Below are 15,042 nucleotides of genomic sequence, written 5' to 3'. Positions count from 1 at the left end.
ACCGATTGAAAATTTATTACGAACGAATATATATATATATATATTTATATATATATACTAAAAGTTGCTTGGTCGGAGTTTGTTGTTGAAATTGTTATGTGCATGCATGTGTCGGTTTGCAATTAAAGCCGCGTTTTGAAAGTTGTTGAAATTGTCCTCGGATTGGACTGAAGAGTTCGATTCATGATTGGCACACACACACGCGGATCCATAATTGTTGCTCGCGCGTTGCTTCGTTGCTGAGTCAGCGTGCAGTGCCAATGAATCGTCGACGTCCATCGTTCAAAGCTGCTGGATGTGCTGCTGCAACGAGACCACGGCGCTTTTCCGAAGCTCCTGGTTCTGGACCGGCGAAGCGATGTCGGTGATCCTGGCGCCGTCGTCGGCTCTGCTCAACCTGCTCTTGTTATATTTGCTGTGCCACTGCCGGTCGCTTCACGTCAATGCCCGCCACTTGTTGGTGAATATCGCCGCCTGTGGTGTCTTCAACGGGTTCTATTTGACCGCCAAATCAGCCCTGATCCTGGTGTCGGTTTCTGCCGGTCGACCGTGCGCAATCAGTGGCTCGGCTAAAGTTCCACAGCTGTGCTCTTTTCAAACTGGAGTCTTTTCTGCGACGTTGTTGGCCGTCGTCGGCACGTATACGTCGATGCTGGTCGAACGACTGTACGCCACATTTACCATGAACAACTATGAATCGAAACCGAAACCGGCGTTTGGTTTGCTGTTATTGTTTCTGGTGTGGACTTCGACCATCATCTGCACATCCGCCATCGTAGCCACAGCTAGACAAAGCTTACCGTTGCCACTGTGCAACGAACTGTTAAATCTCAATCCAGCTACAGGTGCTGTCATCGTTAGCGTCAACTCTTGTTTACAAGTTCTCACGTTGGTTGTCTTCATCGGTAAGTTTTTTATTTTTCATTTTAAACGTTCAGTCTTCAATCCCTTTTTGAAACATTTTTCGTCTTGATCTTTCTCTGCTTTCAAGCAATAATTCCCCAGTGACCACACTGGCTAATGTCGCTTTATCTTTACAACGATCGAGGATATAGATCCCTCGGGTTTGTCGTTATGCCTCAGGAAACGGATCGATTGTCAGATAACTATTCCAGATAAAAATCTGAATCAACAGACAAAGTAAATTAAAGAAAACAACAAAAATCAAAATTTATATAAATTATGTAAATGGAAAATAGAAATCAAATCACAGGGTCGGCCACTTTACTAATTATTTCATTTGATACGGATGGTTTGAATTCAAATAACAGTTTTATTGCCAATCGAAAGGTTGCTTTTCTAGATGTGGTCAAAAGAAATTTATGTACCGATAAATAATACCAAAAATGCAGTTTACATCAATATGTATACACTATACGTAGAAGTTATAAAGTTATTAGGAGGAAATCAAACTTAGTTGATGTCAATTTTGAAAAATCAATAACGAAAATCAAGCCAAACTTTAATACAAACATTAGAACTAGCAACTTATAGTAAAAGGAGAAGCGAAAGAACGCGCGATTTACTTGAAAATCTGTCTGGACCGACAGAAATCTATAAAAGCAGCAGACAAGCTTAGTTGCATTCGGCTCGTGATATTCGTTAGGAAATCATTTGCAAAATAATGCCAGCACTTATCCAAGTCGAGAAAAGACTTTTTGAAAATTTGGACTTCTATAATTGGAATCATATAAGACGAAAATTGCATTTATTTCTGCACTCATGTCAAACGGTACTTTTTAGTTAGAAATGAATGGAAACAAAAACTGAAAATAATTTTAACAAAAAATATTCATTTCAACTTTATAAATGGTTGGTCGTATGAAATATTGAAAATACTGCACTAGAAGAATTAATTGTACCACAAAATTACATTACTAATGAAGCTTTTCGATCATTCAGTGGATATCATTTTCATGTGAAAAAATTCAATCAGCGCACTCAGCCCTGGTGATTGCTTCATTTTTTTCAAACATCATTAACAACGTTTGATCATATATATGGATGTATGTTGTAGATGTGTACGCATACATACATATTGTAAATATGCGTGTAATCGGTATTTTAGAAAAATTTATTATCCAGGGAAACACCTAAATTGAACATACATATTGCGTATTGTTTAAAGAATTCTTTACCTAGAAAAAATGAAATTTATTGGCGATGTTTAATGAAAGGGAAATGCGAATTTTTCCACTGAGTAATGTGGGTGCTGGATTTTTAATGAGAGATTCAGATCCAACTTATTTGCTATCTTCCTTTTATTCCCACTTCCCCAATGCTTTCGAGAATTCAACTCTCTCCGGAAATAATTTAAATCAATGCTTGAAGAAAACAATAAATAAAGTAAATGTGAAAGACAAAAAGAACCCAGCTTATATATATGTATATATTATTTATTTAATCATTGTAAAAACTGCATGCGTTGATTTACAACTTGATAATAAAAAAAATTTCATAGAATAAACAGAGAAAAATGCATGTTGAACACCGAAAGGAATCGATCGATTTCAGTTTCAGACGAATCGATTTGCAAAAAGTGAAGGCAATTCAATCATTGAAAATATTAATATCACATTTTGATCTTCAATAATAATCTGGTAAATTTGAACAAGAGATACTGTTCAGAGTATATAGTTCAAAATCTCCCATTCGACGGCAATGGACTGTTGAAATTTTCAAAACAGTGAGAGGACAAAGTAAACAAGTAAATGTCGATGAAACTTTTACTGTTCTGCGAAATGTTAATTTAGGAAAGATATTCGCAATTTCAGCTCAACCTAAGCATTCCCCAATCGGATGAAGTGGAAATTTGTCGAAATAGGCCTACATGTGTTCTTGGGTTGCAACAGTGCAAGCAATCAGCAGTTGGCTGATAAGCGCTTTTCACTTGTCCAAAACTAATCGATCAGTTTAAATTTAAAATTCACAATTTATCACGGTTTGTTGTTTTCCGTTTAAAGCATCAAAAGATAGAGAGATGACAGAATAGAAGAAAAGTAATAATAAATAATACCGTTTCCAATTAAATGATTCCTTAACCTATTTGAAAAAAGAAATTAATTAATCGATCGATCAGTATATTTGATCAATTTTAGGAATTTGGCTATACCACAGGGCTAAAGTGAATCGAATACGTTGGGAAGGTGAGGCGAGAAAGCCTCCACTCCCCTACCGATTGCAGTTGCAGAAAAGCTTAGCTACAGTGGAACTGCTGCTCGGCCCGACTGTTGTCAACGCGGTCAGCTGGTCGGCGATTAACGTTTTCGCGTTGCTCGCCATTGGCAGGGTGCAGTCATCGACTCGCAGCCCCGACGACATGATCCACTACACCATCGCCGCCCAATACATGTTTTACCTGATTGTCATTTGTCAAGGATTACTGTATCCGTTGTTGTTCATCTGGAACCTGCCGCCGACGAACATACACATCCCGTGTTGCGCTACACTGCTCGAACGAGTGCTGTTCAAACGGAAATCCGAATCCCCGCAATCTGCCGATGACGTGGACGATGGCTATTCGTCTCTTGTTTTGGAAAATGGTAAAAAGCAAACCGTGATCGAACAGCTGTCCAGCAACAAAGGTGCAGCTCGAGTGACCGTTTTGAACAAACGGCTGGGATTTCGTGACATTGGCATTCTGTTGGACGTTGATACGGATGAAGTGATCAAAATCGAAGACTACTGTGACAGGCTGTCGGTTGTATCCGGCATCAAGGAGATTTCCAACGCCATTGAGTCAAAACTGTTGTCCAATCCGTCCACGGATCATCAGCAATTTTGAAAGACGCAGAAGGAGAAAACAGAAACAGAAAATTTCTCTCCATTCTTGGCCAGCATTTTTCATTCTGTAGTTGCTATATCATTATATAAATCAGTTAATCACTCAAAATATGATCGAATATAATCTTCATTATGTACAGTTAAAACGATCAAATTACGTACGTTTGTTTTACTTCTAAAAGTTTCTCTTTCACTTTCTTCTTGCATCAACGACACTTATTCACTAAATACAATTTCACAAGTAAAAATGCAAAACGAATCACAAAGCAAGAAAATGCAATTGAATTGTAATGTAACTAATCCAAATGAATTTTACTAAACAATAAGCTAATTTATTTAATGTTCAGAGACCGTTTGACCACTCGGATCACATCCTGTGGTGTCGGTTGTGCAGCAGTTTCTAAGTTGTGCGCATACGGCATTGGCACTTCGACGCCAGCCACGCGCAATACTGGGGCGTCCAAATAATCAAACGCTTCGGATTCCATCACTTGAGCGCAAATTTCCGCTCCGACTCCGCAAAAATGCCAACCATTTTCCACAGTAACCAAATGGTTGGTTTTCATCACGCTCTGCTTGATCGTTTCCATGTCGAACGGGCGCAGTGAACGCAAATTTATAATCTACAATTTCACTGTTGATAATGAGTGTACTTTATCGGCGAAATAAAATATATTTCTGCCAAATTTTCGCTTCACTCACCTCTGCCGATACACCCATCTTTTCCAATTCTTCAGCAGCATCCAGACAAACCTGAACCATACGACTGAATGATACCAGTGTAATGTGATTGCCGTCTCGTTCCACCTTGGCCACACCCATCGGAATCAAAAAGTCATCCTTCATCGCCTCTTCGGACATGTCGAATGGAACGCCGTACAACAATTCGTTCTCCAAGAAAACAACTGAAATGACAAAAGTCGATGAACGTATATGCATAAATATGATGTAATAAAACCTGAAACTAACCAGGATTTTCATCACGAATTGCTGTTTTCAACAATCCTTTCGCGTCTTCAGACGAAAATGGAGACAATACCTTCAAACCAGGACACTGTGCATACCAGGATGAAAAATCTTGACTATGCTGAGCGCCGACACCAACTGCAGTAGAGTTAGGACCGCGGAAAACAATGGGCGAAGATATCTATAAAATGAGAGAAAAATTGTTCGAAAAATATGAAACTCAGCTGCTCTAGTGTTCAAAATGTAGCATTCCTTAAATGGCAACAATAAAAACATTTTTTAAAAAAATAATCAAGGAAGAAGTTACATAATTATAAAGCTCAATCAAAAGAATACTTAATTATCGTTTATACTGACAGTATAACATTACAAATTATAATAAGAAAATTAATTACAAATTCTTCGCATCAAATAGCAATAAACCACTGCCTTTTTAAATAACTATAACAAATTCATAATACTAACAAAAACTTAAATATTACTTTTTTGAATCATAGCCTCTAAAACGCCACATGGTGAGGACATTCAATAACCTGATGCGTTTTTAAATAAATAATACAACTATTAATGCAAGATAAACAGTAAACAGTAAAAGAAACATCAAAATTAATAATTACATTATGACAACTTTCCTTAAGTAAATTTTCATGTCTTCTTATAAAATGTTTTATGATTGAATATTATGAAGTATTGCATGACACTGATGAAAAGGTCGTTCTAGTTGTTAAAAATAAGTTTTATAAATAGAAAAGACGTAAAAATAAATATCACGCGAGAAACGAATAACATTGAAATAAATGATCACCTGCCCAGCTGACATGTACAAAGTTTTCGCACTGCTGTTAACAATGTGATCGATTGCTTGCATAGAAAAATTGAAAGTCATAAATTCGCAAATGGGTCGGAGCCCTGCCTAAAATAAAATGGAATAACGTAAACAATTTGCAAAAAAGAACATTATTTTATTCAAAATACCATAGCTGCACCAACCGCTAAGCCGGTGAATCCCATCTCTGTTATAGGAGTATCAACTACTCGTCTATCACCATACTTCTTCCACAGTCCTTTAGTCACCTACAAATGCAAATGTGAAGATTTATTTTGCAAAAAATAACCTCGCTCATTTACTTTATATGCACCTTCATACTGTGCAACTTCTTCACCAATCAAAAATACTCGATCATCTCGATGCATTTCTTCATCAATTGCTGCATTTAAGGCATCGCGAACGGTCATTTTTGCCAGATACGCCTCTGATGTGGAAAACGTACGAATGTACGGTGAAAAAAGAACCACTTTGTTTCGAATTCCGAAGCAGACGAAGGCTTTCGACAACATGATAAAAAATCTAAAAACTACAGCTTCATTAAATGCTAATTAAAAGTGATAATATAAACTGAAAATAAAATCAAAAACTCTATTTATTATTAAATATTAAAAAACAATTGATTAAAATATATGCATTATAGTTAAAAATCAATTTCACGTGATGGCACTGCAGCAAACTTTGCAATATGCTATAGTAAAATCATTCATTGGCATACTGTATTTTTAATGTATTTCAGAAATGCAAGTATTGGTGTTCATTAGAAATTGTTTAATCAGTTAAATATTATTTTTATTTTCTACAAAAAAGCATCTAATGATGCTAATGATCAGAAAAAGCTGATAATTGGTCATTTGTTAATCATAATATTATTTATTAAATGTATTATAAACATACTTTGCTAAACAAACAATTTTGTGAAATTCAGTAACTACGATATTTGGAAACACTAAAAATAAAATTATCATTACAGGAAAGATAAAACACATTAAAAATATATCTAGAAAAATACAAGTGTATTTTTTTTAATTAATACAGACAAGTACAATACACAAAAATTTGAAACTGTCTTTAATTCAAAATTGCAACATCACAAACAATTCAACTGTTTGCCACTTCGGATACTGGCATGGCAATACTTTCGCATACCATAAACTCATCCAAATCATAAATTACTTTTATGATTAATGAACAACTTGGGCACCGTGCCACATCTTCACCGCACTGTAACTCTAATTTCGAAATTTCAAATCGATCGCCACATGGGCAAGGATAATAATAAACTTCGGCTACACTATCGTACTCAAAATCTTCGATCTCCACTTCATCATGGTAAACAGCCATGACCGACCGATAAAACGCACACTAAAAAATCACAACGTCCGTATAATATACTCCAGCTATGTTTTCATATACATAAACTAAATGCATAAACAAACAATGTAATAATTTAAGAGTTATTAATTTTTAAATCAAATAAAAAGTTCATGCGAAGTCCTAATCTATTAGGCAACCAAAGCCTGCAGTTAAAGAGGAAAATAATAAAACAGACTTATAATTATCACATATGAGTCAAACACAAAAAATATATGCTTAAAAAACAGAATACCATCATACAATAAAATAAATTCAACACCTACAGTGGTTTTGAAATTATAATACAGTATGATAGCAATATTAAAGCAGGTAATATTAATTTCCTATTACTGTAAAGGTGCAAGTTGATGCAACAATTAATAATTATTAAGATTAATAAAGAAAACACATTAACAGCGATTTTTTCAAATTAGTAATATCTTTTAAATTGAGAATACAAACATACTCAGATGCATTTCATGAAACATAAGATTTATTATTAAAACAACTTATTTATTGTTTATTACAATTCATCAATATCTCTGAAAATTCACTCATGCATTTGAGAAACAAACTGGCGAAATCATTTACTGCTTTATTTATTTGAAAACAAATGTATAAACTACATCTACTCAGAAGTGTACACTAATGTATACTTTCAATTAATGCACAATGTAGATTCCAATTAACTTTCAAAATTTAATAACCACCGCTTTAATTCTCGTCCTTGCAGTCCCATATAGTTTCCTGGATCACCGGTGTTTCTTATTACTCGATGACAGGGAATGATCAGAACCACTGGATTAGTTCGCATCGCATTTCCGACAGCACGACTTGCGTTTTTATTGTTAAGCTTCATTGCCACCTGTTGGTATGACATCTTTCGTCCAAAAGGAAGATTCAAAAGCTCCTGATAAACTTTGCACTTGAACAAACTGGCGTGCAAATTTTGATTTATACAACATATGTTCAAATTTTTTATAACTGTTTTCATTTCTTCGCAGTCTTTTTCGAAATAAGCTTTCAACCATTTCTGAATGAGTAATGCTACAGCACTCTCCTTACCAGTGGTATTCATGAACGCAATTGTTTCAGTTGCATCAATGCTATCCCAGTTTAAATTCTTTCTGTCATATTGTAAAGTGTGCAAACCATTTGTGCATTCCTCTACTTTAAGTGGCCCTAAAGGTGAAGTTAATTTGAATTCGAATAAAACACTGCACTTTCCGCAATTCTTCATAATTACACTATAAAAAGTACAGTATACATGTTTATAGATTTGCAAGAATACTATACAGTATTCATAAAAATAGATAACAGTTATTTAATTTCAGCAGAGTGTTTTCAATTCACAAATGAGAAAAATGAAATGCATCAGATATGAATCTGGGCTTTTCTTGATAAATCTTGTCTGCATAATTCTCTTAATGCCATCGTCGCGTAACTTCCACGAGGTAGTGAAAACTCAATCACCAATGCCAAATAATTTAATTCTCCATCCTCTTCTTTTGCATTTGATTTTACCGCATGTTCATCTATCGAATTGAGTCGATCCAAGTCAGTTTGCACAAGCTGTTCGTCAGCATACTTATAACGATGAAATTCATAATTAACTTCTGAAGGTTTAACGAAAACTTTTCTAAAACCACCATGCAAGCCGAACTCCTTCCGCAGTGCATGAAAATATTCCACATCAATTCCTTCTTCCTTCAATATCTGTTCATATAACTTTCCACCTAAAAAATATTATAAATAAAAACAACAACAAATTTAATAGAGTACAATCATTTTTCGGTAAAATCGCATCTCCGCTGAGCAACGGAAGAACTAAATCAAATTTATCATAATGGATCATGCTGTCTTTCGTCAAAAAAACTGGCTGATCTTCAGCTAAAATAAAAAATAAAATACTCATACACATAAACTGAAAAACGCAATACCGTCGACACTGCTTCTAATAACCAAATCCCCATCCAATAAACGGTCACCATACATTGCAACTCGTCTGGAGACCATTCGATTCCAAACAATACTCTGATAGCTGTGTATATAGAGATTTCTCAAATTTCTTGGAATCTAATAAATCTGATAGCATTATTATACTATTTTAAGAAAATTATAAATGTTTTTATTTTACAGTTCTAAAAACTGCTGCATAGTCATTTCCTTTCATTCTTCTTAATCCTGATTTGAGTAAATCATGGATATTCAGCAAATGTTTTTTTTTATTTACAAGTTCTTTCCTATTGTTTTCGCCATCATCACTTGCAATTGGCATGCTATCACATTCTGCTAAACAAAAATTTCTTTCCTACTACTCCAATTACTATTATTTATAAAGATATTCAAACAACAAATAAGTCTAAACAACGCATTTCTTACAAATTTCGTTTGAATGTGGTTGCAACAATAATTCTGCGGCTTCTTTCCATTTTCTATGTAACATCAATCTAAAATAAATGTTTATCATTGCATTAATCGATGTTCTGCTTTTCTCACCTACTTGCCAACCTCATGAGTATGAACAGGTCCTGTTCCAAAGCGCTGGGCTCCATAATAATTAATGAAACCGACTTCCTTCCATTGCTTTATGCATTCTTCGATAAAATCAGTATTTTCCTTTACATTACTACCAATATATAATCAAATATTACACGTGTTCTGTTAGTTAATTTACAAAAGTTAAAACCGTAAAACAATAGTAAAACGATTTCCATTGAGATCGCCCAGAAAAATTCCATTCGGCTTGTAAGCGCAATTTCCGACGCGTACACCATGCAAACGATTGTTCAATTGCAACAGCTGGCCAGCTTCCAAACGATAAGCAGAGGCGCGCTGAGTAGTAACAGCCCTGCGATCTTTTGTACCAGCAATGCAAATAGTTTTCGGAGAAATGCTGCAAAGGAGAATAAAATTCTTTTCATACTATGCAACTCAAATTATAACAAAAGTCAATTACCGTAACAGTTTGGCAATTTTTGCAATGGCAACATTCGAATCGGTGTTTTCTTTATAAATTACAAAATGACAATGTTCACCTTCCCGATCACTTGGCCAAATTTGTCTTTTTCGTTTATTAGAGCCTACAGTAGTGCCATATCATTCTTAACAACTGAAAGATCAATGTGAAAAAAAACCCACCAGCTACAGTAACAGTTATGAAAGTGTTTGAATCACATTTTACAGTCTCCGTTTCAAGTGCATTAGTAAATTCATCCCTTACTGCTTTATGAATCAGCATTCGTTCTTCTTTCGATTTTCCCTTTGTTTCGAAAGCAGAAAATTATTTTTATGATTTCAAACCTGACTAAAATTAATTCATCTTACTGTACAATCGATCTGATATTCTTTCAGTTCTCCACTGGCAACACTTTTTAAACCATTTACAATTGCAATATCATGAAAAAAAGATTCAGAGCATCTATCATTACATTTCACTAAATCCTAAAAATCTGCATATATTACGAATTACAAAGAAAAAAGTCTCAACATTAATTGCAGTACTTCTGAAACTGCCGAATTCAAATCAGTCAATTGTACCATTACACCAGATGAATCTATTTCGTGAACGATGAAATCTTGATATCTGAAATTTCAATGTGCTTTCGTTATTTCTAAATTCAACCTATGCATAGGCGTGTTTGCTAACAGGCACTACCTGTGCTTGAAAATGCAGTGAAAACCTTTTCTTGATTCGACAAATTCTTTGATTTCAAACTCGATCTCCATCAAGCTGTTCATGAAATTTCCATGCATACAAACAAAAGGGAAAAATCAAAATGAACAGATCAAAATAAAAAGTAGAGAGAAAGTACTTTACTTTACCACATCGAACAAATTAAAAAACTGGCAACCACTTTATTTACAATGTATACACATAAATACATATACATATAAGGATAAACTTAGTAGAAAATATTGTTAAAATAAAAATTAGAGACAAATTACAATTCATTCTCTTCGCTTTTTTGCAGACGGTCGGACAAATATATCTCGAGCAGCTGCGGCGTGGTTATGGTAAAATTTCAAATTTTGAACAGACTCAGATACCCAAGGTGACTGAAAGTCAGTCGTATCTTCAGCAACCAAATGAGTCCATTTTGTTCGACCGGCTTTACCAAAATTTTTCACCTAAAAACAAATCAATTTCATCTTCATTAATTAAAATTCCATTTTATAATTAACAGGATTAAACAGGATTGAAAACACACATACTTGCATCACTTTAGGCAACGTGGTACGATCGCAACGATCCTCCAATGTTGGTTCTGCGAAATTTCTCTTATAAACATCGTCTTCTTGATCCAAATAAAAGACACCACGATGAAAATATTTTTGCAAAAACTTAAACTTTCCTTTCTCTTGCTAAAATAAAAACAAAAAAAAGCCTATTATATTATTTGAAACAAAAAATTAACAAACTAACCTTGTTCACTATAATTTTCGGATTTGCACGTAAGTAGGCCCGACGTTCTTGTTCAGTCATATTATGAACTCGTTCAATTTCTTGTTTTTCTTTCTCATATCTAAATTCGCAGTAAAAATATTTTAAAACCATACAACTTATTTGACAATTCGACAAATTCATCCAACAAAAAATAATTCCTCCTCCTGAATTCAGTATAATATACAGATGAGCTACATTCCAAAAAAATGTCATACAATTACATCCAATAAATATATGACAATTAAAAAATAAATTAAAATTACGCTTCTCGTTCTTCTCGATCGCGTTTTAAACGCTTCAATTCTCGAATTTTCCACATTTCGTAAGCTAGCTCTTCATTCTCATCATCCGTTATTACTGCATCTAAGTTGAAAACCTCTTCTTCACGCTTCTGATTCTCCTGTTCCACTTCCAATCGCACTAACTCTTCAACAAGCTGAAATGCAATGCAAGAAATATCCATAAATTAATAATAGTATATAAATAAAATAATCCAAATACAATAAAAAAACGAATTACTTTGACAGTTGCCTTTCTTCTTTCTTCGGCTTTTCTCTTTTCTTCAAGTTCCAGTTCAGCTTGCCGAATACGCTCATTTTCAGCATCCAAAAGAGTAGCTCGTTCTTCCCTGAATTAGTGTAAGATTAATGCAAAATTTGCATTATCAATTTCGTACCTTCCAACAAAAACAGGTTTCAATCTGGGCATAGTTTCATCTTCTGAATCTGTATATTCTTCATATTCACTTTCTTCATCTTCCACTTCTTCTTCGCCTTCATCATCCCCCATGCATTCAATGGCTTCATCCTCAATTTCCTATTAAAAAAAAGGAAACAGAATGAAATACTGTAGATTAAGAAGATAAACTACTTCTTCTGATCGCTCTTGCGCTTTCTTACGAAGCAATGCACGCCTTTGAAGAAATTCCTATAAAAAGCTTATTAAACATATGAAAATATTCATTTTACTGTTTCTAACATTTTCTGTCAATCCATCATTATCTGCTTGGCTATCACTCTGGTAATTGTCTTCATTTTCGCTAGCATCATCAAATTCCTTCACTTTGCGCTGCCCTCTACGGCTAGCTTCATGAATAGTTCTGTGGCGAGCAACTCTAAAAACTGTTTGTCTCAGCACATCAATCATTCAAATATAAAATGCGTCCCATTAAATAAAACAGCAGCAAGACACTCGTAAAAAATAGATCATTTTATTTTAAAATTTCAGTAAATTCTAAAACAATTCTTACTTTATTTCCTCATCTTCATCTTGAAAATTTGTTTTCATCAAACGACGAAGGCGTGGATCACTCACAGCTTTTCTTTCAAATTCTTCGCTTCGAATTTCCAATTCTTCTTGCTGTTCAACAACATGTGCACTTTCCAACTTCTTCAAATCTGACTCCTCATGATATACATAATCATCATCATCACTGTCACTGTTGCAAGATACAGCGTAATCTGGTCTGAAATTGAAAGTCCAGTCAAAAGAATTAAATAAAGTAAATATAACTATTCCTCTACCGTTTCCCAGCCACATATCTACTGACTTTTACTTTTTCCATCACTAAGTCACCTGAAATTAAATGAAAAATATAAACAAGATTCAACCATTATTTAATGAAAGATACTTTTCATTTAAGAATTTTACTTACCTTTTTCATTTCTAACAGGAATAGCTCCTGCAGTTGACTGCACAATTACCTTTCCAATTACAGGAATTCCAGACATTTTTAATGGGAATTAATGCTAACTCCAACTTCTTTATGAATCACCTGCACAATTATTTACTCGACTACAGTATTCTGTGCACTGTAAAAGTGTAAATCAAGTAAATTTTTCATGAAATATGTTTTTTATTATTTGATATGAGCATTTTGAAAACGTTTATATGTTTGAAAGTAAGCATTTGTATATATTTAATATTACAGTTTTTACATCTGCTGAATTCATGCTAATTTTTTGAACAATCGAAATTGTCAACAAACTTGAAAAACAAGTCAAATAATGTTAAATAAATAAACTAATGCTATATAATGATATGTAATTCAGTAAGTAAGTAGTTTTTAAAAATATGCTATATATGAATTATATTTTATCATTATTTGTACTTAATTTTATTTATGTAACAATGCTGCAGTAAACTTAAGTTTTCTATTATCAGTTTGCTTATATTTAAAGTTATGCTAATTGATAACTGTTAGCTTGACAGCCCATTAAAAGATTTGTAATATTAATAATCAAATCCGTTTTATAATGTTTAATTTAATAGTTTATTACAGTTGGCTGTTGTATTTATATTTTTTTAATTTAGGTAGACTATGTCACGGAAATCTGTTTTATTTGTTTGCTTGGGTAAACAGCTCTACATTTTCAAAATTTCCATTGTTAAAATTTGCTATTTTCTGAATTTCTAGGAAACATCTGTCGTTCACCAATGGCTGAAGCTGTATTTTTAAAATTATTGAAAGATAGAAATCTTACTCAGCAGGTTCCTTATATATTTTATCGCATTAGCAGTTTCGTTACTTTTTGATATAATTTATAGTGGATGGCTGATAGCGCAGCCACATGTGGATATCACGTAGGAGGTTCACCAGACGATCGGACAATGAAAGTCCTGTCCAAACATGGCATTAAACAATATGAGCATACGGTTCGTATTGTAACAGATGAAGATTTTCGAGAATTTGACTACATATTAGGCATGGATGATAACAATATCAGGTAAAAATATTTATTATCTTTTTTGCTTTATTATAAAGGAATAATTTACAGAGATCTGGAAAGTATGAAGAGTAAAGTAAACAATGCAAAGTGTAAAATACAACTTTTAGGATCTTATGATCCTGAAAATAACTCCAGAATTATTCCCGATCCATACTATGTAAGTTATTTATATGAATATCTTCCAAATGATAATACTTATTTTTATTTATTATTCATCTGAAAATCAGTATTTTTTCATTATTATTATCATTATCATTATGATATTTATTTTATTGTTAACGTAATTGTTTGCGATTTGTTTTTGACTTTGAATATTTTTTGCATTTTAGACGAAGGGCTTGAGCAGTTTTGAAGAAGTATTTGAATTGTGCCAGAGAGCATGTGAACACTTTTTGGCAAAGGAAAATTAATTGAACACCTTTTGTTATGCATCAGTTTATCTTTTCAATTTCCAAATAATATTCCTCGACTGAGAGTAACTAATAATGTAGCTCTTTTGATTCTATGTATGCTTTTGTTGTGATAGTAAAGAAAGTAATGTGAAAGAAAGAAGCTATTATTGTTTCAAAAGTATGTGTACTGTATGTATTTTATGCTTTATACAGGTTTTAATCAACATTCAATTTATTGTCAGTAAAAAGTTATACATGGCTACGTTTAATTATAAAATACATTCAACAATATATTGTTGAATAATGAAATATTTTATTTAGATGGAAAAGATTGTCATGTATATTGTTGTTCGCAGCGATTTAGCTAAAAGGTTAAATTGGACTTCTGGAGCTGTCATAGGTCAGGCTTGTCATGCTACGTCTGCTGTATTGTGGAATTTCAGAGACGACCCACTAGTTTCACAATATATGCAAGTCATTGGAAATCAAGTGAAAGTAGTTTTAGAAGTAAACATTTATTGCATATTTGTACTATGAATGATT

General features: G+C 33.6%; 4 protein-coding genes across 4 annotated transcripts; 2 read left to right on the top strand and 2 right to left on the bottom strand.

Moving 5' to 3' along the window:
- The first annotated feature begins 358 nt into the window (after positions 1-358).
- Positions 359-3,784, top strand: Tsp_03115 (hypothetical protein). The gene is made up of 2 exons (XM_003379406.1): positions 359-905; positions 3,099-3,784. The coding sequence occupies exons 1-2, from the start codon at positions 359-361 to the stop codon at positions 3,782-3,784; spliced, it is 1,233 nt and encodes a 410-aa protein (XP_003379454.1).
- Positions 3,785-4,115: 331 nt separating this feature from the next.
- On the bottom strand, positions 4,116-8,171 carry Tsp_03114 (pyruvate dehydrogenase complex, E1 component, pyruvate dehydrogenase, beta subunit). Its single transcript, XM_003379405.1, is given in 10 exon segments — positions 4,116-4,406; positions 4,486-4,688; positions 4,753-4,930; positions 5,555-5,662; positions 5,725-5,823; positions 5,878-6,097; positions 6,473-6,524; positions 6,682-6,940; positions 6,953-6,996; positions 7,622-8,171. 10 exon segments carry the CDS (start codon positions 8,169-8,171, stop codon positions 4,116-4,118), a joined length of 2,004 nt encoding a protein of 667 aa, XP_003379453.1.
- Positions 8,172-8,305: 134 nt separating this feature from the next.
- Tsp_03113 (microfibrillar-associated protein 1) lies at positions 8,306-13,108 on the bottom strand. Its single transcript, XM_003379404.1, has 19 exons — positions 13,033-13,108; positions 12,902-12,953; positions 12,628-12,843; positions 12,357-12,492; positions 12,055-12,194; positions 11,898-12,006; positions 11,673-11,814; positions 11,358-11,542; positions 11,147-11,296; positions 10,974-11,062; positions 10,436-10,517; positions 10,259-10,375; positions 10,073-10,193; positions 9,891-10,014; positions 9,621-9,827; positions 9,435-9,560; positions 9,314-9,381; positions 8,872-8,972; positions 8,306-8,638 (listed from the first exon to the last, which is right to left on the bottom strand). The coding sequence occupies exons 1-19, from the start codon at positions 13,106-13,108 to the stop codon at positions 8,306-8,308; spliced, it is 2,574 nt and encodes an 857-aa protein (XP_003379452.1).
- A 35-nt stretch (positions 13,109-13,143) lies between these two features.
- On the top strand, positions 13,144-15,010 carry Tsp_03112 (phosphotyrosine protein phosphatase). Its single transcript, XM_003379403.1, is given in 7 exon segments — positions 13,144-13,177; positions 13,795-13,868; positions 13,926-14,104; positions 14,156-14,264; positions 14,437-14,463; positions 14,821-14,994; positions 15,005-15,010. The coding sequence occupies 7 exon segments, from the start codon at positions 13,144-13,146 to the stop codon at positions 15,008-15,010; spliced, it is 603 nt and encodes a 200-aa protein (XP_003379451.1).
- The last annotated feature ends 32 nt before the right edge of the window (positions 15,011-15,042 follow it).

Source organism: Trichinella spiralis (genome assembly GCF_000181795.1).
Source record: "Trichinella spiralis strain ISS 195 chromosome Unknown Scfld2, whole genome shotgun sequence".
In the NCBI taxonomy this organism is placed as follows: domain Eukaryota; kingdom Metazoa; phylum Nematoda; class Enoplea; order Trichinellida; family Trichinellidae; genus Trichinella; species Trichinella spiralis.
Note: the sequence above shows the minus strand (reverse complement) of the source record. Positions and strands in the feature narration are given on the sequence as shown.